The sequence below is a fragment of the Nilaparvata lugens genome, chromosome 8 (genome assembly GCF_014356525.2).
Source record: "Nilaparvata lugens isolate BPH chromosome 8, ASM1435652v1, whole genome shotgun sequence".
Lineage (NCBI taxonomy): Eukaryota > Metazoa > Arthropoda > Insecta > Hemiptera > Delphacidae > Nilaparvata > Nilaparvata lugens.
Genome location: NC_052511.1, coordinates 39,810,959 through 39,834,266, shown reverse-complemented (window position 1 = coordinate 39,834,266; position 23,308 = coordinate 39,810,959). Strand labels below are relative to the sequence as shown.

Here is a 23,308-nt window from a genome sequence, read left to right as displayed (position 1 = left end):
TAAGACTTTTCGTCAACGATGCTCTACATTCTGCATAAATAAGGATAGACTACCTTATTGGATAGTTTCAAGTCATGTTTGTTCACCGTACCTGTTACTAATATAGTCTTATTTATCACAGTTATGAATCTAAATTTCAAGTACTATGTGAAAGATGAGTCACATATTTGAGTTATATATATTCAAAGTGAGTCATATATTCAAACAATATAGAGCAGTTTTCATTTGCATTTTGAAACTGTGTTAAAACCTGGGGCTTAAACCTGTCTCATAATATTAATTTCGTGAAGTAACTTTATTTATTAGTTAAATCAATTTATTGGTGGGAAACTCATTTGGAAACCACGAGCATTGTATATTGTATTTCGAGTATAATTTATTTCTGGAATTGGAATCAGTTGAATAAAATTTGAATTTAAGTAAAACATTCCAATACGGGCTTTGGAATTTGATTACCAGTGCAATTTATTAGCCACTAGACTATACGTGCAGTTAGATTTTCATTACAAGCATTGTTTCCCCACTGGAATTTATTCTGTTGGTAAAGAACCTTAATAAAAGTATCAATATTTCTTGTTACAGCATTATTCGCTGCAGTGGAACATGGGCATGTTGAAAAAGCCAGAACAATCCTAGAATCCACTGATGTGGATGTCAATAGGTAAGTTCATTATTATTTTATTTTATTTATACATTGATAAAGATAAATCATAGATTATGTAAGTTGATTGTTGTCCCCAAACTATTATTATTTCCTCTGTTGAAAATAAATCATTCATTCAAAACTACAATCAATATGTAAGGACATAGAATACAGCAGTAGTAGTATTATAGTAGTTTTCTCTGGTAATGAGTATGGAAGTTTGAGGGACATAGGCTAGTTACATATTTTATTATTAAATTCTACTCGATCTGTCTATATCAACTCCTTTACTGAGGTGATATGCATATATTTCTTCTAGCATGGGACTTGAGGAACTCCATAGAATTTACGGAACCATTCTCCAATTGGTTCCCAAGGCTTGACTAAAACGTTTTCAAAAATCTAAAGATCTGAAGATTTAAATTCAATATTTTCAAGAATGATTATATTTTCAGAAATCTTTCAGATTTAATGACCCTAACCACAAATAAGTTGATGCTCAAGCACATGCTATTATCCATCGCTTTGCTAAGTGCTTTGCTCTTACTCAGCGGACAGGATTTTTCCATTGCTGGGTGATGACAATAGTCTATTTAAATTGTTTTGTTTATAAATTTTCTTTTGTTTTAAATTTGATTTCCATTATCGAATTATCTCGAAGGTATTAATAGAATGATTTTATACTTTATCTATTATGAAATGTTAACAAGTACGGTATTAATTTTGGCAATAAAAATTATTATTATTATTATCCAATAAATTATAGCTACTTCATAATCGCTGGTAACATTCAAGGACTCAAGAAGATTCATCATTGTCTCAAGCGTTACTGTGTACTTTAGGATAAGCGTTGTATCTTCTATGTATTTTGAGATGAAGAGAGTGTCAGTTATCTCAGTCAACAAGAAAAACCTTCTCTATTTTATCTGTAATCCACCTTCACTATTTTTATCGTTTTTAATGAGTTGTTTTTATGTTTGCCAGTGTGAACAGCGATGGTCTATCTCCGTTGGATGTGGCGGTTCTAAGCAACAACCGACAACTTGCAAAAATGCTCGTAGCTTTTGGTGCCAGGGAAGGGAATCAATGTGAGTAATGTAACACAATCATTTGAACAATTGAACATGAGTGTTATACAATAATGATAATCGTACAGCATTCATCACCCTCACATACCACAACAATAAAACTTACAAAATAGCAGCATCATTCAAGAAAATGAAATACAAGGTTGCATACAAAACAAAAAACTCACTGAAAAAACTCTTGTCCCCACACAACACCTCTCAAAATCAATACAATAGACCAGGAATTTATAAGCTAAATTGTGAAGATTGCAGCAAATTTTACATAGGTTAAACAGCTAGAAATTTCAATATAAGATTCAAAGAACACACAAGAGCCATTACCCACCCGTCCTCCCATTCCACCTTTGCAGAACACATTATCTCCACTGACCATACACACCCTGACATAGACATCAACCTCGATATACTCCACTATTCCCACAAAAACAGAAAATTAAATGTACTAGAACAGTTTGAAATATACAAACACACCAAACAACACCCGAACAATATTCTAAATGGCCAAATCAACTTTTCCTCCCACACCCTGTTTGACAAACTCATTTAAATCCTCCTCCATTAACCGCCAAAACTCCCCTCCACCCCCACTCTGACCAAATTTCACCCTAATCACCTTAAACACTTCAGTTTCTGTTTGACTTGAAAATGTGCGATACCAGCACGAAACGGACGTCGCCACATCAAAGAATGTGAGTGTTTTTTCACTTTAAAGTTTTTTTACAAAATTTAATAGTAATAATAATAGTGAAAACAAGATGGATAACCAACAACGAATTGAACATAATTTTAATTCGAAGATATTTGAATATAGATAGATAGATTTTATTTACACTTTACAACAATAAAAGTGATGTGGCGAAGTTGAGACAATAAGAGCCCCCTCTTCCAATTTTCAATATTAAACTCAAGCCGATAGTCCTAGTAGTACTTTTTGTGAAGCTATGTGACGCTGGTAGTAATAGTAATAATATTTTCTAGTCAGAAGGCCACGAAGGCAAGAGACAACGTCAATAGTGTCTTACACTGTGCCTCTCTTACATTCTCACCCAGCAAAAACAGTGATAATAGACAGTAGTCGACAGTAAACGGCTTGAGTTAACAACATTCATTGAGTTTTCTTACATTCTCACCCAGCAAAAACAGTGATAATAGACAGTAATCGACAGTAAACGGCTTGAGTTAACAACAACTCGACTTGAAATTCGGAGCATTTAACGGCCTTTACCATGGGATATCTTCTTATGTTATTTTTTCTCCATGGTAATACTGAGGTGCAATAATTGCTAATTAGAAACTTTCATCAACTCTTACTTATATCAATTATTTAATCAATGATAGAAGCTTAATTAATTTAGATGTAATTTCTTCACATAGTCTTGTGTCTCTTTTGTTCAATGTTTGTGTATTGTTTGTTTTGTTGCAGTTGGAAGTGGTGATAAATTGTTGGCGCATTTGCACCAATTAGCGAGGGAGGCAGAGCATCATGTGCAGGAGCTGGGCGGGTCAGGGGGGGAGTCGGACAACAGGGCCTACACGCAGACTGGCTCCGACAAGACGCTGGCGCTCTGGGAGAGGCGGTCACGTGGACTCAACAAGTTCATATAAACATATATCCATAAACGCTTCATTAGCGAGTATACAGAGTGAAAGATTTCGCCCGGAATTCAGTTCCTCTGGTGAAATACACCGATGCTGAATTGTTTGGGGACTAGTTTTTTAAAAACTCATGCTGGATTCATATGGAAAAATATCTGAAAAATTGAATAAAACTAGTCTGGAAGCTGTAGTGTGAGTAGTTTTTGAGAAAAAAGTTGAAATATGCAAAAAATCTAAGTAGAAAAACACAGACTCCTACGTTTGATGCCCAATAACTTTCTTTAATGACCAGTAAACAAATAATTTTTTGCAATAAAAATTGTAGAGAATTTAATTCTGAAAAGAATTATGTAAGCTGTGTAAACTAAATTCAAATAAAAGTTGAATAAAATGTATTCTTATGTAGTACATTACACCACAAAAATTGCTGTTTTATGAGGAGAGAACTAATAACTCATAGGTTGTAGCTGATTGCAAATAAACATGGATTTCAATAATAGCTGTTCCAAAAATCTGATTTATTATGTTTTAAATAAGAAAATATTAAAAGAAATTATCAGCTGAAAATTATTTTCAGAAATATTTTAGTTCACTGTTGAACAAAAAAAAAACAAACTGTAAGTAGGCCTACTGTAACTACGCTGTGTTTTTGTTCAATCTATTAACCAGTTATTTGTAACCATTCCACTCTGCTTTTGTGTTAAGTGCTAACTTTTAAAAAATGGCAGGTAATCTTAGACATTATTCATACTCCGAATTAGCTGACATGCATTTAATGTATGGAATGGGACACTATTGTAATAGTACTGAAGCAAGACGTTTGTATCAAGAGAACTTTCAACCGAGTATGTCCAAGTTCAAGGTTTTTGCCACTATTCATCAACGTCTGTCTGAAACAGATTCTTTGATATCCAAAGAGCACATTTATGCAGGCAGACCCCGATCTACTATGACTGTTGAGTTAGAAGAACAAGTTCTTAATGAAATTTATGAACATCCAGAGAAGAGCACATGAGAAATGTCAGTGCAGTTTAATGTCCATCAATCTATTATTTGGAGGAAACTAAAATAGCAACAATTACATCCATACCACCTCCAGAAAGTTCATACTCTATTGCCACGAGACTGTATTCCCTGTGCTGGTATTTGCCTATGGTTTTTAGTAAAACTTGTTTACCTAAACTTTTTAACAACCGTTTTATTTACCGACGAGGCACACTCTCCAAGAACAGCTATCGTTAACGTCAACAACCAACATATTTGGGCAACTGAGAATCCTCATTCCATCAATCCTAATCTTCCACAACATCAGTTTTCAGTAAACATTTGGGCAGGAATCATAGGAGATCATCTATTTCTGTTCGAGCTTCCTCCCAGGCTTAATGGTATAATCTACTAGTCTTTTGGTATAAGTTTAATGTCATTTAGATATGCTACTTCATATAAAAAAAACTTTTCATAAAAAACCGAATATTCTATTTGCAATCAGCTACAACTTATGAGTTATTAGTTCTCTCCTCATAAAAAAGCAAATTTTGTGGTGTAATGTACTACATAAGATATATTTTATTCAACTTTTATTTGAATTTAGTTTACACAGCTTACATAATTCTTTCCAGAATTGAATTCTCTACAATTTTTATTGCCAAAAATTATTTGTTTACTGGTCATTAAAGAAAGTTATTGGGCATCAAACGTAGAAGTCTGTGTTTTTCTACTTAGATTTTTTGCATATTTCAACTTTTTTCTCAAAAACTACTCACACTACAGCCTCCAGACTAGTTTTATTCAATTTTTCAGATATTTTTCATATGAATCCAGCATAAGTTTTTCAAAAACTAGTCCCCAAAAATTCAGCATTGGTGTATTTCACCAGAGGAACTGAATTCCGGGCGAAATCTTTCACCCTGTATAGCTCGCTAATGAAGAGTTTATGGATATATGTTTATATGAACTTTTTCTCTTATTTTTACCTCTTCTATCACGTATTAAAATATTTTACCATAATTATGAATCACTCTGTATAAGCGTGACGTCAGGAGTTCCGGCATACAAAATTCGACCTGACTTCATAAAGGATATGAATTTGATCTAAACTAAAAATTGATTTCTCCGAGAATGCTTTCTATTCAAAGAAAGAGTGCATGGGTCATATTTTATTATTGGTTATAGTTTATTATTCCACGTAAATGATCAAACTATTTTCTATATAGTCCTATGTCATGTATGTCTTTGACTTATGTGTAGCTTATTTCCCTAATTGTAGACAATTTATATTTTTTAACAAGCTCCAGATCCCCTTTTGAGGTGGGCAGTGGACGCCCATGCCCAATCTATCTATTCAATATTATTTTTTAGTATTTTATTATCATTTTCATCCACTGAACACCTGTAAAAGGGGTATAAGGATTTGCCAATTTGTTATTAATCAAACAGTAGAATGTTATCTATCTTCTTAAACCTCCATCTTGAGGTTTGTAAAAAATTTTATATTCCTCCACTGAGTAGGCACATATGGATAGCAGCACTTTCTTCAATAAAAGTCTGAAAGCTTTACCTGACGTTTCTTTTATGTGAGATGGCAATGAGTTGTACATCCGGATACCTGAACTCCTTACCCCTCGCTCATACATAGTACTTCGGTGTGCATCATCTCTCAAATTACCTCTGTATCTGTTCGAATATCGATGATTTTTTTCATTCATGAAATGAATTTTTTCTTTTCATTCTATTAATGAGATACATGTGGGGTCACCCGGTGTTGCTTCCACTGATGAATGAGTAGAAAATAAATTTTCGGTTCGACTAATTTTCTTTGCGCAGGTACTTGAAATCATAACCAATCAAGTGATACATAGAGTGAAGATAGCATAAGAAGAAATTCCATGGTATGTTAATGTAATAGTTTATGTTTCAAATATCACTGCCGATAGTCCTGGAAGCTCTTTTTCGTGAAGCTAAGTGACGCTGGTAGTAATAGTAATAATATTTTCTAGTCAGAAGGCCACGAAGGCAAGAGACAACGTCAATAGTGTCTTACACTGTGCCTCTCTTACATTCTCACCCAGCAAAAACAGTGATAATAGACAGTAGTCGACAGTAAACGGCTTGAGTTAACAACATTCATTGAGTTTTCTTACATTCTCACCCAGCAAAAACAGTGATAATAGACAGTAATCGACAGTAAACGGCTTGAGTTAACAACAACTCGACTTGAAATTCGGAGCATTTAACGGCCTTTACCATGGGATATCTTCTTATGTTATTTTTTTCTCCATGGTAATACTGAGGTGCAATAATTGCTAATTAGAAACTTTCATCAACTCTTACTTATATCAATTATTTAATCAATGATAGAAGCTTAATTAATTTAGATGTAATTTTTTCACATAATCTTGTGTCTCTTTTGTTCAATGTTTGTGTATTGTTTGTTTTGTTGCAGTTGGAAGTGGTGATAAATTGTTGGCGCATTTGCACCAATTAGCGAGGGAGGCAGAGCATCATGTGCAGGAGCTGGGCGGGTCAGGGGGGGAGTCGGACAACAGGGCCTACACGCAGACTGGCTCCGACAAGACGCTGGCGCTCTGGGAGAGGCGGTCACGTGGACTCAACAAGATGATATTGGGATTCGACCAAGCCAGTAAGTTCACGTCACAAAAAGCGCAGATTTCTTCACGGAATAGTGTACAATGGATTTCATTTCGTTGGCTAGTTTATAACTACTCTGTGCAGAATTACTTCTTACTTGGGATGGATATGCGCAGCAGAGAAAGCATACAGCGGGAGGGATACAGAGGCGCAATGTTGCCGTTTTGAAGCGGCCAGCGTTCTCCAACTTCTAGTGACTGTTCATGTGCTCATGCTACACATGCGAAGTTTCCTGTCTGAAAGCAGTCATACAACTGACAAATTGGCAACTGCGCTTCTACCTATGACTCTATTAATCACTGTAATTGACTGATCTCCCTCCATTTCTCTGCGCAGCATATTCCTCCAAGTCTGAAGTAAATTTGTATGGACTATAGTTTATTTCGGCACAAACTACGATCTATCTTGAATTAAAATCTATGGATCTATCTGTATAAATCCAAAGATTCATCTCGAATATTGATTAAACTTGAATAAAGATTTTTATAGATCAATCTGAGTTATATTATATTCAAAGTGAGTCATATATTGAAAAAAATAAAGAGCAGTTTTAATTTGCAGTTTGAAACTGTGTTTCAAACCTAAGGCTTAAACCGTGTGTCTCATAATATTCATTTCGTGAATTAACTTTATATTAGTTGAATAAATAGTCATTTCGATTGGATAGTTTATAACTACTCTGTGCAGAATTACTTCTTACTTGGGATAGACATGTGCAGCAAAGAAGCATATAGCGGGAGGGATACAAAGGCGCGATGTTTCCGTTTTGAAGCGGCCATTCAAAGATTCATCTCGAATATTGATTCAACTTGAATACAGATTTTCATAGATCAATCTTGAATCTATTATTGATTTATTGATCTATATTGAATCCCAATTCATTTATTTATATTGAATTCAGATCTATAGATCTATCTTGTATAATGATCTATCTTGAATCCCAATTTATTGATTCATCTTGGATTTAGATGTATAGATCTATCTTGTATACTGATCTATCTTGAACTCTGATTTATGAATCCATCCAGAATATTGATATATTTAGAATATATCATGTTTGGTACAACCAAGCATGAAGGGTTAAACAGCTTTTTACGACAAGGATTATTGATCTTGTGCTCTTCCGGATCAAAATTGACTATCTTGCTCCAACCCAAGTAAACTTGGAGACAAGATTTCCCTATAAATCTATTGGCTAATTCTAAATCGAAAATTGTTTGTAAACCTCCACAGTAAATAATATAATGCTGACAAAAATTGTATAATATATGAACATAGGGTGGATGATAGGGTGGATATCTCATTAATCAATAACTTACTATAATTTACTTATTTATTTATTTATTCAATCATTGAGAATCACACAACTTACAGAAAAGTACCACAGACTTGTAAGACCAAAACGGTTCCAATTCTAATTTATAAAACAGTCCAAATGTAGCTAGGTTGTGTGTCTCTTCAAATTTCTTCAATTACACACTCAATTTACAATGCAAAACACACAAAAATAATTCTAATAATAGATAGTAAGTGATGGAGAATATCACTATATTGACTATATGAGGTATATTCAGGATATAGACAGTTACAAATCCTAATTTATTTTTTTCAGGACCCCCAGATATTCCGTTCTTAGTTGTGGCAGACGTAACTGGAAAAGACTCAGTCACTGTAAGATACCAGGAGCCAGAGCACCATGATTCACCCATATGCACAAAATACAGGGGTACGTATTTCAATCATCCCCTTTCAACGATTCTAACTTTCAGAATTTAATTTTTCATCACATTTTTTCTTATGCTGCTTTCTAATTTGTTCTCAAATTCTTTTGTATGGAGCTGTTTGGTGTTAATAAAACGTTTAGTTAGAACTGCATTGGAGTGTATTTATTATTTGATTGATTTATACATTAATGCATACAATATTTCTCTCAACTAAGAATGATTGAAAATGGAACAACAAGATTAAAGCCAAAAACTGTTCCTTTCCCTAATTTAGATAGAAATTGTCCAAAAATAGGTTATGTTTACACTTCATAATAAAGATTTTATTTTAAGAAAGATTCAGGTGTAGTAGTAATTCTTTGCACTACTGAGAAATGAAGGCAGCTAAGAGAATTTGATTGATATATTAGTTTTCTACCCATTAATTTTAATCATTTGCTGCAGTAGAGCACATGCATATAGTTGAAGCTATACTAATCCTCGAATCCAACGAAGTGGGTGTCAATAGGTGAGGATCGAGCAATTATTTTTATTCCATTAATAGAATGAGAAATCATACAAAATATTATATAATATGATGTCTGCTGTCTCGAACGAAAACTATGAATAAATTATTTTTACTATAAATTATATCATTCAAAACAGACACCATTATGTAATGAGAGTGAATAAAATTGAGAGACATATAGTTCTATGAATATTATTACTCAATACACCTCATAAGCCTTCTATGAGGGCATGATATGCTTGAAAAATGTGGGACTATCGATTAGTATTACTCAATCAACTATATTAGCCTCCTATAAAGTCATGATGTGCTCGATAGAATTCGTATTGCTACATTGGGTTCCAGAGGAGTCGGGTCTCCTCGATCGAATACATTGCAGTAGTATCTAAGGAATTATTTTCCATCAGTTTTTGCTGCTGTAGTAAAGTGTTCCTATAACTTTACTCATACTACCCATGCTTTAAAGTGTGTCGTGCTTCTTACTACTATAGTAGGGTGAATGGCTTCTGACTGAATAGGTTTGAACATTTCAGAATCATGATCCTCTGCCTAGACCAGTCAAATTTTCTCCCAAAATCATTTTGAATTGGGAAATAGTGTATAATTTTTAGTATTCATGTCATTTTTAGAATTAGTAGATATTTAACATACAAGGTACTGGTATCCTGAATATCATCCCTTAGCAAAAAAACAAAAATCTAAAGATTTCCATTCTCGATTCAATTCATGTAGTGAGCTAATATTTGTGTGGTAATTATAGGCTCTCAGAACACGTCCGTACTTTTTCACGTAAGTCTGTTAGTTTTCTATTTCCTAGCCTACGGTATTATAGTGTTTTCTAATCGATGTGTCGTCTTATCATAAGAGTATTAGAATAAAATCACTTCACTTATATGGGCTACTCCATTCAAATTAACTAGTAGCTCTGTGAACAGTAGACCTCACACAGTATTCTCATCCACAAGTACCTGATTGAAACTATAGACCTTATGGAAATACAGCAATAGACTGTCTTCTCCACACATCTGTGTAATCACTTGTCAGCTGATTTATGATGAATAATTCTATAGTCTGATTTTTACTCTAATATTGTCTTATGAAGGAGGCTCCTTTTTTCTTTTATATTATCCTTGAAATGCAAAATTTCCAAGAACCTTGTATATACGTCGACGCGCAATTAAAAAAGGAACATACCTGTCAAATTTCATGAAAATCTATTACCGCGCTTCGCCGTAAATGCGCAACATATAAACATTTAAACATTAAGAGAAATGCCAAACCGTCGACTTGAATCTTAGATCTCACTTTGCTCGGTCAATAAAAACAATATAAAACTTGTGGCACCCTTTTTATTTGAAACTTTGAAACAATTCAACGACTAGTTTCGACCTGTTTAAAGTTTTAAAATGTTTTAAATAAAAAGAGTACTACGGTACAAGTTTTATATTGTTTCTATTAATTTGAGTATTAGAATATATCTTCAATGATTCATCTCATTAGAATACTACAACTTTTATTATAATATCATCATAATATTATTCTATTATTCAAAGTGTGATTTTAATTTGTTTTGTGCAGTGGAATGGAGCTGTTGTCCAGATTTCAGTGCACTGGCTGGATTCAAAGAGGTGCTGGAGCCGAAACAGCTGGAGTGTCATGTGGACGGCCTTGAAAGGGGGCGACGTTACTACTTCAGGGTCGCCTGTGGCAATATTCGCGGATTCGGCAATTTCAGGATGTCCTATCCACAATCGATTATTCCTTCCAGTGAGTACAGTACCTACCTTTCTTTTAAATTCTACTTATCATTAAAAGACACTGTTTTCGCCTTCCTATGCTTTATTTACTGACTCACTTCTTTCTCCTATATTACTTACTTTAATACGATGCGATTTCTATCTCCAATTTTTTGGTCGCTGACCTTGGGGCTCAGTGACTTGGAACGTGTTCAGAATCAACAAAATATTAAATAATAATCTTAATATTAACACACTAGTGTTTACAAGTTTGTGTTTCTTGAATGGTATCAAATTTTCTTAAATAACTCAATATTATTAGTTACAAGTGGTAATTGAGTGGAATATTTCTAATCAATTTATTAATTCAAGCCATTTAAATTCAAAATTTATAGTTTTCATGTTTATTTTGGACTAAAATTTTATAAAAATTGTACACGTAAAATTTGAACCCCATATTGGACTTTGTCACCTATAAATTTGGAAGAAAAATAGCACAAGGACTATCTTATTATTTTGTCTTCCATTTCATTACATTAGTGTCATTTGCATTGTGAATGAATGTATGAATGAATTAAATAAATACTATAACACTCTTGATATAAACTCAACTCGAGTTTACGCACAGGCAATATGCTGCCTCTGTAAGCTTTTCCCCCTATTATTCGAGTACAGTATCATTCAATTCATAAACCTTGCATTAGTTTAAGATTTATATTAGTTGCATATTATTTAGTGAAATAAAGTTTTAAATTAATCATTTTGAATGCTGATGTTTTTGTTGTAATCTTTAAGTAAATACATTTTATTTGATTTGATTTAATAAGTCGTTTAGTAAAATAATTGTTGAATTGTTAAATTACCTACTGTTTTGTATCCCACTAACAAAAAGCCATACAAATTTATTTTACATTCAATTTGTAGTGATTGTTCTTCTACTTTTACTGACTGCGTTTTTTCCCTTCCAATAAATTTTATTTGGTTTGATTTAATAAGTCGTTTAGTAAAATAATTGTTGAACTCTTAAATTACCTACTGTTTTGTATCCCACCAACAAAAATCCAAACAAATTTACTTTACATACAATTTGTAGTGATTTTTTCTTCTATTTCTACAAACAACCACTTTTTCCCTTACGATTGTATCGCAAACTGCTTCTGACAATTATTGTGAAATAAATCAAATTGGATGGATTGGATGAAGTTTAAAGACTAGAAAAGCACATAATCATACCTGAAACTAAATCTTTTTAATTTTTCAATGCTAGAGTATTGCTTATTGAGCACCGATATGTTTGTTGGTAGGTTGGAGAGACGTTGTGCAGAAGGAAGAGCGCCTGCCGAGCAGCGGTCTCGCTCTGTTCGACCGACTGTTCCAGGAGGTGCGAAGTGCACGGCCCGATCTGAAGGGGGTGGGCAGTCCAGCCGCCCCCGGCGAGACGCCCCTTGGACAGCGCCGCAAGAAGACCACCATCAAACAGCTCTTCACTGCCGCCTCCAAGTTCCAGAAGCATCTCAGGAGGTTGGTGTACCACTGATTGGGACGTTTAGCATTTGTATTAAATTGAACTGAATAGAATTCTAACTTTATTTAATTCTAGGAGGGCGAAGCTAGGGCGCAAGTATTAGTATTGGGGTATTAGTATCAGTATTCAGTAGTGTATCATTATAAGCATAGAGAAAATATATCGTTAAATTATTCTTCTATGGTATTAGAATTATTGATTGTCATCAAAAGTAACTACGAGCTAAGTACCTCGTAGCTAAATAACAGGAGATACCTCTCAGGCTGCAGCGATTCGTCCAATTTTGCTACAATTGATCTTTAATACTTATAGTTAAACTTACTGTCAACCCGATAAAGTTGGACGCACCTAAGTCTTGTTTTGAAATCATACTTTACTTACCTACAATCTAATGAATTCAGATGGAATAACCATATTGGTCTGGCATATTAGCCATAGTGCCAAGTGCTATTTATCTCCTGTTGTCAAAAGAAAATTTAAAGTGGTAATGAAGTAGTTTAATGTCAAAAGTGATTTTTTTATTTCCATTAATAAACTTGAACTATCTTATTTCATATTCACTGTTAAAATAATCATCCTCATGAACACTTCTTCCTTGTATAATGATAATTATTAACAACAAGCAAGCAGAATAAAAATTGGAACTAGTATTTCAATTATACAGTTATAAGATTGATGAAGTCATCATGACTTAATATTAAGTCATCATCTATGAAATTTCTTTCTATCATTGTTTTATAGAAAAAGAAATACATATCAATACAAAAACATGGCACCTAATAATAAATTATGAATAATGGAACCCGCATTAACTAGTATCATATTGGTATCTAGTCTGTGTGCATACATTGGTAGAAACTCCTTTGTGTAAACTTGAGAACTCATCGATTTATAATTCATTCTGTATACAATATAGACTCAATATTCACTTCAAAACTTGATTGACTTTTTGCAGAGGTGTGTACTTCTCCTGCTTGCTCTACAATGAGGACAGGGTGTTAGTAACTAACGAAGATTTCCTACCAGTCATTGAAGTGGATGAAACATATCCGGGATCGATATACCACGACTTCCATTGGCTACTTAAGGTAATTTGAATGCAACAGTCTTCGATCTTCTTTTGAAATTGCGTGGTTCACTGCGACATTGTAATCTGTCTAGCGAACTGTTTAGTCGAACTCTGATTCTCCACAACGAATCAAGAATACAAAAACTCTATCCTAGATTTTTTTATTCTCTACAAGGAATCAAGAATACAGAATCTGTATTCTAGATTTATTGATTCTCTATAGATAATATGCTATTCATTTCTTGTTTAGCTATACTATTGGAATGAAATTTTTAATAGTATTATCTTTCTTTTATGATTTCAATGTTTTCAACACTATGAGACCCAATCCAAATACGTTAAATAAGATAAAATATGATCCTACTAAGCGAGAGCAGATAAGGATATACAAAAAATATGCATATTATATTAAAAACTAGATTGGAAAGGAAATTATTCTCAAAAAAACACATATTATCAAACGATGGAGAAATATAAATACAATTGTAGAATAATACTCTTCAATGTTTGATTCCATTACGAACTGCTTGTTAAATAATCACTTTTGAACAACTAATTACGAAATAAGTATGACTGACTGCTATGTCGAAATTAGTTGTTCAAAAGTGTAGAATAATACTCGAAATGTCAAAAAAGAGAAAATGTGATCATCACAAATGGAAGCGTTTGTGCGGCATTAAAATACTTGTGAAGAGTTGCCTTTGAAAATAAATAAATAAATGAATAAATAATTGCATGAGCAGGAAAGGATATAGAATAGTATATGAGAAATTAAATGGAAAAGTGAATTATTCGCAAAAAAACATATTCACAAACAATTGAGAATTATTTAAGTACAATTATAGAATAATACTCCTTACCTAGAAACTAATCTGTGTTTGAGGAGGATCCAAGTGGATGGTGTTGTAAGAGTATTTTTGTACAAATAAAATGTTGAATCATGTCATGAATGCTACAATATTTGATGTGATTTTCACATATTTTTGTCATTTTTGAAGGTGGCGTGCACATGGGAGGATGTGAAATGGTTGAAACAAGACATGGAGAAGTCGCTCAGTTCCTCGGCCGTCCATTTTCGAATTAAACTCCTACAAGCTGCTGCACAAATGCAGGTGAGACTGAGTCATTGAGAAAAACTATTAATCATTCTAAAGAAAACATGCAAAACAAGCTGTTCTTTTTCAAATGCCTATGTAACAATTTTCTCTTTATTTTATTTTGTGTTCAATTTTCTAGTTTTTTCGAAATTTAATTCAAACGTGACTATGACAATGACTGCGACTACGCCCCGTTTTGGAAAACTAATTTTCTGACTTCAGCTGTTTAAAGTCTAGTACTTGGCAAAATCCCGAGTTCGGAAACCGGCCCTTAGAGTCTGTAAGACTAATATCTAAGATATTATTACTAACCAGTATCTAAGACTAAGAATATATAGACCCTTGTAAGAGTCTATAAATTTACTTTAATGTTCGAAACATGTTGTGACAAAATAATTTAAAAGGGTACTGAGATTTATATTTTTATTTATAGTAATATTAAAGTATAGAAAGAAAAAATAAAAATCCAAGTACTTTTTTTAATTGTTTATTCACGACATGTTTCGGCTATTTAAGAGTAGCCCTAATGAAAAAAGATAATATTACAGTGTTTATACAGTATCAACAAATTGGGATGATACCGTATCATTGACAACTCGAATGTATCAATTGCGGAGCAATATTATAAAACACTACTAGAAGACAAGACACGATAATTAATTGACTTGACTGATAATGATTACTCTTGGTTCAAAACATTACTTGAACACAAGGCACGATAATTAACTTGACTAGTTAACTCATCAATTAATCAATCAATAATTCCTTATTCCTCCATACAATGCATACATGTATGTTTTTAATTATATAAATACAATTGACAATTAACAAAATGAGTTAAAAGTGAAATTAACTTAAAAGAATTAACTTAATAAATTGAAGTTGATTTATAAAATTGGGATGAAAAGAAGTTTTGGACTGTAGTTTATTTCTTTGTCCGCAAGTTGATTGTAAATGATGAATATATAAAATAAATAGTATCAATATTAAATACGGAAGGTCCCTGAAGGTTAAAAACCTGAGCGCAGGGGCCGAGTGTTACTAAAACAATTACGGTATTACTAAAATAAATAAAATGGGTCAGATGGTAAAATGGTTTCTATAATTAAATTAATAATGATTACTAATAATGACTACTATAACTATAATGATAACTTTTTGTTTGCAGACTGCTCTTAGTATACAAGACCTTGGCCAGCTGTATCACAAGCCACTGCGGGACTCTGAGGGAACAATAGTCGTGTGCACAGTAAACTACGTCAAGTCACCCAAATCCGTTTCCGTTCTCAACTCGCGATGGCTTCCGTTGGGCAAACTCACCAAACGAGCCGTTCAGCCAACCTCCGAAACGTCAATAGGCGATATATTGATGGCTTCTATACAGGTATTCATCATCTATAATATAAATTTGGAAGAAATATAACACGAGGATTGTCTTAGTATTATTTATCTACCAATTGTTTCGCATCAGTGTTGTTTGTTACATAAATAAATAAAAAAGAGAAAATCCTTCATGAGAAGATAATTGCCATTTCTTTTGATTGCCAAAATTTTGTATCGTAATCTATTCTGTACAACAATCCAAGCTAATTTCCCAATACTTATCAAACCAATAATTTCTCAAACCTCACTCATAGATCTTCGACTGTTCAGAGTGACCAGAGTGACCAGTTGTATTAAGTTCTCTTGGAGCAATCAGCTTAATTGTAAACATTCGTTCAAACAAACAGTCTTGGATAACAATCACATTCGAATTACTAAGTTTTTCAATACTTTCAAAGCGCTTTGATAGAACATGAATCTGGAATAAGTTTTAGAATTTATAGTATATGAGATTCATCGAGGAATAGAATTTCATTATTATCTATAGCAACTGATTTGTTTGTTTTTTAAACAGAGTATGAGAATTGGCAAAAAAATTCATGAAAACATTACTTTTCATGATTGAAAAGTCACATCACAGCTAATTTTACTCAACAGTTTAAAATAATCTGTAGCCTATAAGAATAGACTCAGAGAAAAGAATGTAGGTATAGGGTAAAGGAGATGAAAGTATAGGGTATAGTGAAATGAAAGAGATGTAATTTATGAAATAGTGGTGCTCAGAAAACTTCAAACGTAATGTAATAAAGTGTTATCTTCTTCGAAAGCATAATCAATGACGAGAAATTTTTACTTCTATGTAAAAAAGTATTTCTTGAATGAAGAACACTCACACTTGACTGAACATTTATGCAACGTTATGCCATCTACTGAGACTGAGGCATCCAACGAAAAAATATGGTTGTGCACTAAGTTATAATATTTCAAGGAATTATTAATTTGTTTCCAGTTTTCTTATAAAACGTTGGATTTTTTAGCAGCCTATTTAAGAAAGATTTTTGTTTATTCTCATGTATATCAATTCTTAATCCCGATTATACAAAAACCTGTTGAATTTCAACAAATATATTAAGGACCGGTTGCATAACTTTTAATCCCTATTAAATGCCACAAGAGCCGGAAAAAAGGTTTTAATAAGTTGAAGGCTTTAAAAAACCTTTTATAATTATTAGTTCTTGTTGAATCCAATCATGATTCCAATTTAACATTATTTTGTGTGACCGGGCCTAAATACCACAAGAACCAATCAGAGAAGCCTTCTTTTCAAAGAAGCAACTGCGTCATGAATCGCCAATCAAAAGATTTTTCATAGCCTTTGTAATCTCACGTCTAAATTAGATTCTTATGTAATTTTTAACAGAAAATAACAAAACATCAGCTGATTCAGCAGAGTAGTGCTTGTCAAAATTATCGTGAAAACCTTTTTTTTAGATTATTATGAAGAAGAATTTTATCATTTATCTACAATTTATGCAAAACCTGGAAACTATCAGCAGTTATTCGGTTAACCGAGTAGAGTTCTATTTGTTTTCAATGTGAAAGTGTTTGTAAATATTTAGTGAATTTGTACCAGCAAAGCTGTCTTTGCAATCGTCTTCAATGTCATCGGGCTCATACGATGGAGCGCGTAAGTCGGGGACAATACATAGCCTCACTGAGTTTCTCGCCAAAGAAAAGACTGAATTTGACGCTAAGTTTAAACGCAGAGTTGAGTACAATATCTCGCGCAAAGATTTCGATTTCCTAGTAGTTTTGGGTAGTGGCTCTTTCGGGAAAGTGTACATGGTAAAGAAGAGAGTCACCGGGTCTCACTATGCTGTCAAGGTTATGTCCAAGAGAATGATAGTAAAGAAAAAACAACTGGAACACACACATAATGAGAAGTGTGTACTTGAGATACTCAACTGTCCCTTCACTGTGCATCTGGTTTACTTCTTCCAGGATAACAGTCACGTGTACTTTGTTATGCCACTCATTCTGGGAGGTGAACTCTTCATGTACCTGAGGAAAAGCCGGAAATTTCCAGAGACTCAAGCGAGATTCTATGCGGCTCAAGTTATTTTAGGCATAGAATACCTCCACAACCTTGATCTCATCTACAGAGATCTCAAACCAGAGAATATAATGATTGATCAAAACGGATACCTAAAAATAACAGATTTCGGATTTTGTAAACTTGTCAAAACCAGAACGTATACTCTCTGTGGAACTCCAGATTATTTGGCACCTGAAATTATTTTGAGCAAAGGATATGGAAAGAGTGTGGATTATTGGTCGTTTGGGATATTGATCTATGAAATGTGTGCTGGATATCCACCATTCTATTCTAAGGATCAAATGAAGCTATATGAAAGAATCGTTGCTGGAAGGTATTTAAATTTGATTAATAAAGCAAAATGCTACGTATAATATGATAAATAGTCACAACAATAAGGTACAATGATTAAGCTCCACTTATATTTACTTTGATTCGAGTCTGATACTTTGAGACTACGTTGAGGAGTTGAGAATTGATTATCATTATTTGTTACAATGTTCATATCAAATAAAATATTTAAAAATTAATAATGAATTATAGGCTACTGTATATTGAGAGTAAGACCTCGTTAAGCTATTCATTTATTGTTTCTTACTATAAAAATAGTAATGTAAACAATAATAGGCCTATCCATGAGCAAGTACCAATCTCCTCTGTTGCCAATATTTGCTGAGAGAAGAAATCTTTAAAGGAATTGATGGCATTTATTTTGAATTTCTTTTCATTCTTTATTTTTATTTTTTTAACGTTAATTTATTGCAATATCTCACGTTATTTCCAAAACTTGAGTAGTTTGAGTTCCTAAGGTCTGTTTTAGTAGGCTATGTATGAGCAATTTTGTTAGTTTAGATACCCTTTTGCAAAAAAACATTAAAATTTTTTGTTAAATATTTATTAGCAGAGTTAGATATTCTATTGATACACCTTATATCTGATGATTATAAAACCATTTTCTATATGACATACTTTATTCGAAAAATATTTAGGCTACTCCATTCATTGAATATTAGGCTATGTTGTAGCCTAACCAGAAAAACTTTGATAGATATTGGTATAGCGTAGTAATGGATTTCTTGACTAGAATAAACAAATAAATCCTAATGACTTATTCCAGATTCAAGTATGCCTCGTCATTTACAAATGAGTTATGCGACCTGCTCAGTCACATTTTGCAAACCGATGTTTCAAAGCGCTATGGCATACTGAAGAACGGGGTCAATGACATCAAGAACCATCAATGGTTCAGGCCTGTCGAGTGGTTGGGTATACTCAATCACAGGGTGGTAGCCCCTTATACGCCTGACATCACAAATCCTGCTGACACAAGCAATTTCTACAAAACCACCACAGACTTTGATCTACGAGTATCAAACCAGGATACGTATGCGAGGGAGTTTGCCAATTTCTAGTTGTCATTAGAGATCATAAACGAAATTCAAAGAGAAAATTTCAAGAAGAGATAAAAATTTATTTAATATTACTGTCGTCGTCTTGTTTTGTCGGAATTGTGATATTATTGTCATATTTATTGATTAAAAGCTGAAGATATTCAGTACCGTATGCAACACTTTTTTCTTCATTAAAAATATCTATCTCTCAAGCTGTTTATTTTATACCACCTATTATAATATTATTCTAGTATTCTATTCCTCTGTATAAGATTTAAATAAATTCCAAGTCGAAATCAGAAAATATTGAAATTGAATACGAATGATAGAATTGGATTGAAATTTCTACTTCCTATGTTAGGATTTCAGATAACAGAGTATGCAATATGGAGCTATATCAAGTTGAACAACAAAGTTGTAGAACTCGCATTATTTTTCCAAGATCTTTTCGTAGGAGAAATCTTATTTTATTAATTTGACTGAAGGTCGTCAAGAATTGTTAGTGAGTTATAGACATCATGCTTTGGTTTTACAATACTATTGATTTTCAATATTTTTTTATTTTAACAAATATCTTACTCGAATTTTGAGGAATTTTTCCTTGGTCAGTTTCTCAACAACAGGAGTATGTAGTCAGGCTAATAATAATGTATTTTTATAAAACCACAGGTTGATATTTTGAAGTATTATCATTTTCTTCTTTGACTGTAGTAATTCAACATTTTTTTGTAATTTGTATCAGGAACAAATAACATACCATCAAGTGAGCAGTATACGTTTGCCTCGCGGACTGTACCTGGGCTACTTGAAGATGAGGAGCAGTGTAGACCTTTTGCAAGTGCTTGTACCTACCAAATCACCCAATGTGCCTCCTCATTGCAAGATTCGCGACAACTCTCATGTCACTGCGTAAGTTTATTAAATATCCTAATTAATTTGAATTGGAAATAAAATATAAAATAGATACTGTATAAAAGAATCTGGCCTGGCTTGATTGAATCTGAGGTCAGCGTTTTGCAGTTCCCTTGAAGAAAAAATCTATCATTGAATAATTTTTCATAGTCTAGATTTAGTCGAGTTCTATTTAAATTTCCAGTCTGAATTAATCTAAGTTTTACTCTTTCTTTATTAATATAAAGCATACAACGTGGTGAATATTTTCATTATTACCAAACACCAATAGAACTCTATTTTGGGCAGCGTTAGGGATGTCAATCCCGGGACTGATTTCCAATCCCGGTATTTCGGGATTATCCAATATCAATCCCGGGATCCCGGGACTGATCCCGGGATTGGCAAAAATCAGTTTCATGCATTTTTAACCAATTGTTCCTCCTCAATTACATGTTCAGTAACAGTGTGTGGAGATGAAAAAGGGCCCATTAAAGAAGGAGAGGCTATTATTAAAATGAAAAAAAAAATACTTGGGAATAATATTAAAATTGAACAATATATTTCTTTGAATGTTTTCAAGATTAGGAGTAACTGTTTTATTTCATGTCCTACCTTGAATTTGCTGTATCTTAGATGATAGTGAGAACTGAGGAAAGCGAGATAACTCATCAGAGTCTTTTTTATGTAGAACAAAAGCATTTCTATCCTACATCAGGACGGGATAGAGCTCACAATTTAATTACGTCAAATACTGTAAAGTGAATTGATATCACTTGAATTAATAATATTAATAATAAAATAGAATACTTTTTGTAAGATCGTAACGCCATACCGACCAAACAACGCGAAAGCTGAACCACTACACTACTAAATGAAATTTCGTAGAGCCAACTATAATATTTACTTCAACTAGATATTCTACGAGTACTTATGATAGAGAAAGAGAAGAGGAGAGGAATAATTAGACAAAGAGTGAATCGTTAGTGCTTTTTTATTTCTGATTTCTGAAGTCTTTTCAAAGTTCGAAATGCATTCCAAGGAAATGCCATCAGCACTATTGCAAATATTGCGCCGTCTAGACTGGTAATTGTGGTGCGGTGTAAACACAAACAAGAGTGTAGAGACATAACAACCAATCAACAGCCATTCTGCCAATTATGCGAACTGATAATGCGAATCCTATTAAGCCAGTACATAGTACAGTATACAATCAAATATTATGTATATGCAACTGTAGGCTGTGCCTGTATAATAAATTAGTCAAACACTTAGAACAATAAATTAGTTATAAAAACTCATACTCATCACCGTAAATAAATTCCATATTGAATTGTTTTTGGAAAAATATGATTCACAATTTCAGGTTTGCAATCCCGAAAATCCCGGGATTGACGCTGGAAAATCCCGGGATTGTTAGGTATCAAAAATGGACCGGGATCCCGGGATTGACATCCCTAGCAGCGATACATGTAAAAACATGTTAAGAGTAACTGTTTCCTATTGATCATTATGTAAAAGAAAACTGAAGAATAAACTAGACACTATACCATACACATTTTGAAAGATTGTCTATACAAGACTCCTCCATTACAAAGTTAAAATTACATCCGGTTGCACAAAAGTCTGTCAACTTTTAATACCGATTAAATGCCACAATAACTAATCGGAGAAACCTCCTTTTCAAAAAATACTACTTTGATTGGTTCTCTTGGGAATTTGATCATGATTAAAATTCAACAGGCTTTTGTGCACCAGGCCTTAGATTTTAAGTTGAAAAATTAGTTTCCCAAAGTTTTAACTTATTTTCTTGTTTGTTGTGATTGCAGTGAGGAGTGGGAGTGGCTGCGGATAGGTTGTGGGGGTGCCTCGGGGAGCGGGGGGGACTGCAGCGAGCAACAGAGGGACTTTGTGGAGCAGGTGGCGGCCACAGCACGACGCCTCTTCACCTACATGGAGGTGCCTGCCGAAGAGGCTCCTTCACACAGGTCAGCCATGACTCACGGACTGTGCTTAATTGATAAATATAACACTTTCACAGTAATGAAATATGTAAACAAATGAATGAATCACGCCTTAATTCTCCACAGTCTTCTACACACTGTTTTAATTTATTTATTATTAAAAAACGTCTACTTACTCTGTAAATTATATACAATAATATTCTAATTTACAATTCCTCTTTTGTCTTCTCATCATTTGTATATTTTGTGGAGGAGAACGTGAATTTCATTAAGATGGAAATTAATGTTTTTAAATTGGATTTTCGTTTCAATTAAATTGTATTGAATTGTATTTTTAGTACACAAATTGGGAAACAGTCAATTATTTCAACTGTCAAATTTTATTTATTTATTTTCAAATGCAACTCTTCACGAGTATTTTAGCCCAGATGAAAATGAGGGGATGAATTATAATGCCACACAAACGCTGTCATTTGTGATGATTCAATGAATGAATGAGATATGATGAAATGAAATCTGAGAACGAGCACACAGCCGATAAAAAATGAGAGTGAAATAGAACCTGAATTACCTGACAAATCCACAATAAGAACCACTTGCTACTCACTACTATCTATTCAATATATTTTTTTAATTTAGTAATTATTGGACCATTACTGACTAACCTATATTTTACTCTGATAAAGCCTTCGACCAATTGACTTCAAATTTTGAACACATATTCTTGAACCGATTATCGAAGAAGATATTTAAATAAATGATTTGTAGCAGCAGCTTCAAATCTTTGATGAAATCTGAAAATCCTTTCAGTTTAAATTTGAGATGATGGTTTTGTCAGACTTCAAATTTTGTACACATATTCTTAGATCTAACATTAACGAAATTATTTCAATAAACGAATGGCTTTGACAGTTTAAAATCGTTTTATACAATCCGAGAGAGTCCGTTTAGATCGGACATAACTTAATTTGATGGTTTCACTTCTAATGGTATTGCATTTTTTATTTTAT

General features: G+C 33.2%; 2 protein-coding genes across 2 annotated transcripts in view; both read left to right on the top strand.

The window, feature by feature from the left end:
- Positions 1 to 23,308, top strand: part of LOC111044949 — a 45,643-nt gene that overhangs the window by 9,120 nt on the left and 13,215 nt on the right. Inside the window, exons 3-14 of the mRNA XM_039434753.1 lie at positions 583 to 661; positions 1,628 to 1,731; positions 3,155 to 3,245; positions 6,777 to 6,967; positions 8,588 to 8,701; positions 10,786 to 10,974; positions 12,248 to 12,464; positions 13,424 to 13,556; positions 14,536 to 14,649; positions 15,803 to 16,018; positions 20,186 to 20,352; positions 22,164 to 22,322. Of these exons, the coding sequence (XP_039290687.1) occupies positions 583 to 661; positions 1,628 to 1,731; positions 3,155 to 3,245; positions 6,777 to 6,967; positions 8,588 to 8,701; positions 10,786 to 10,974; positions 12,248 to 12,464; positions 13,424 to 13,556; positions 14,536 to 14,649; positions 15,803 to 16,018; positions 20,186 to 20,352; positions 22,164 to 22,322 (1,774 nt within the window). The remainder of the gene's footprint in view (positions 1 to 582; positions 662 to 1,627; positions 1,732 to 3,154; positions 3,246 to 6,776; positions 6,968 to 8,587; positions 8,702 to 10,785; positions 10,975 to 12,247; positions 12,465 to 13,423; positions 13,557 to 14,535; positions 14,650 to 15,802; positions 16,019 to 20,185; positions 20,353 to 22,163; positions 22,323 to 23,308) is intronic.
- Positions 17,173 to 19,650, top strand: LOC111044963 (cAMP-dependent protein kinase catalytic subunit alpha-like). Its single transcript, XM_039434751.1, has 2 exons — positions 17,173 to 18,386; positions 19,170 to 19,650. The coding sequence occupies exons 1-2, from the start codon at positions 17,617 to 17,619 to the stop codon at positions 19,462 to 19,464; spliced, it is 1,065 nt and encodes a 354-aa protein (XP_039290685.1). The 5' UTR covers positions 17,173 to 17,616; the 3' UTR covers positions 19,465 to 19,650.

Bases quoted from the DNA above. Each gene is read 5' to 3' on its own strand.
- LOC111044963 (XM_039434751.1), top strand. From the start codon at position 17,617: ATGTCATCGGGCTCATACGATGGAGCGCGTAAGTCGGGGACAATACAT. The intron at 18,387-19,169 runs GTATTTAAATTT...GACTTATTCCAG, and splicing joins GAAAGAATCGTTGCTGGAAG to ATTCAAGTATGCCTCGTCAT.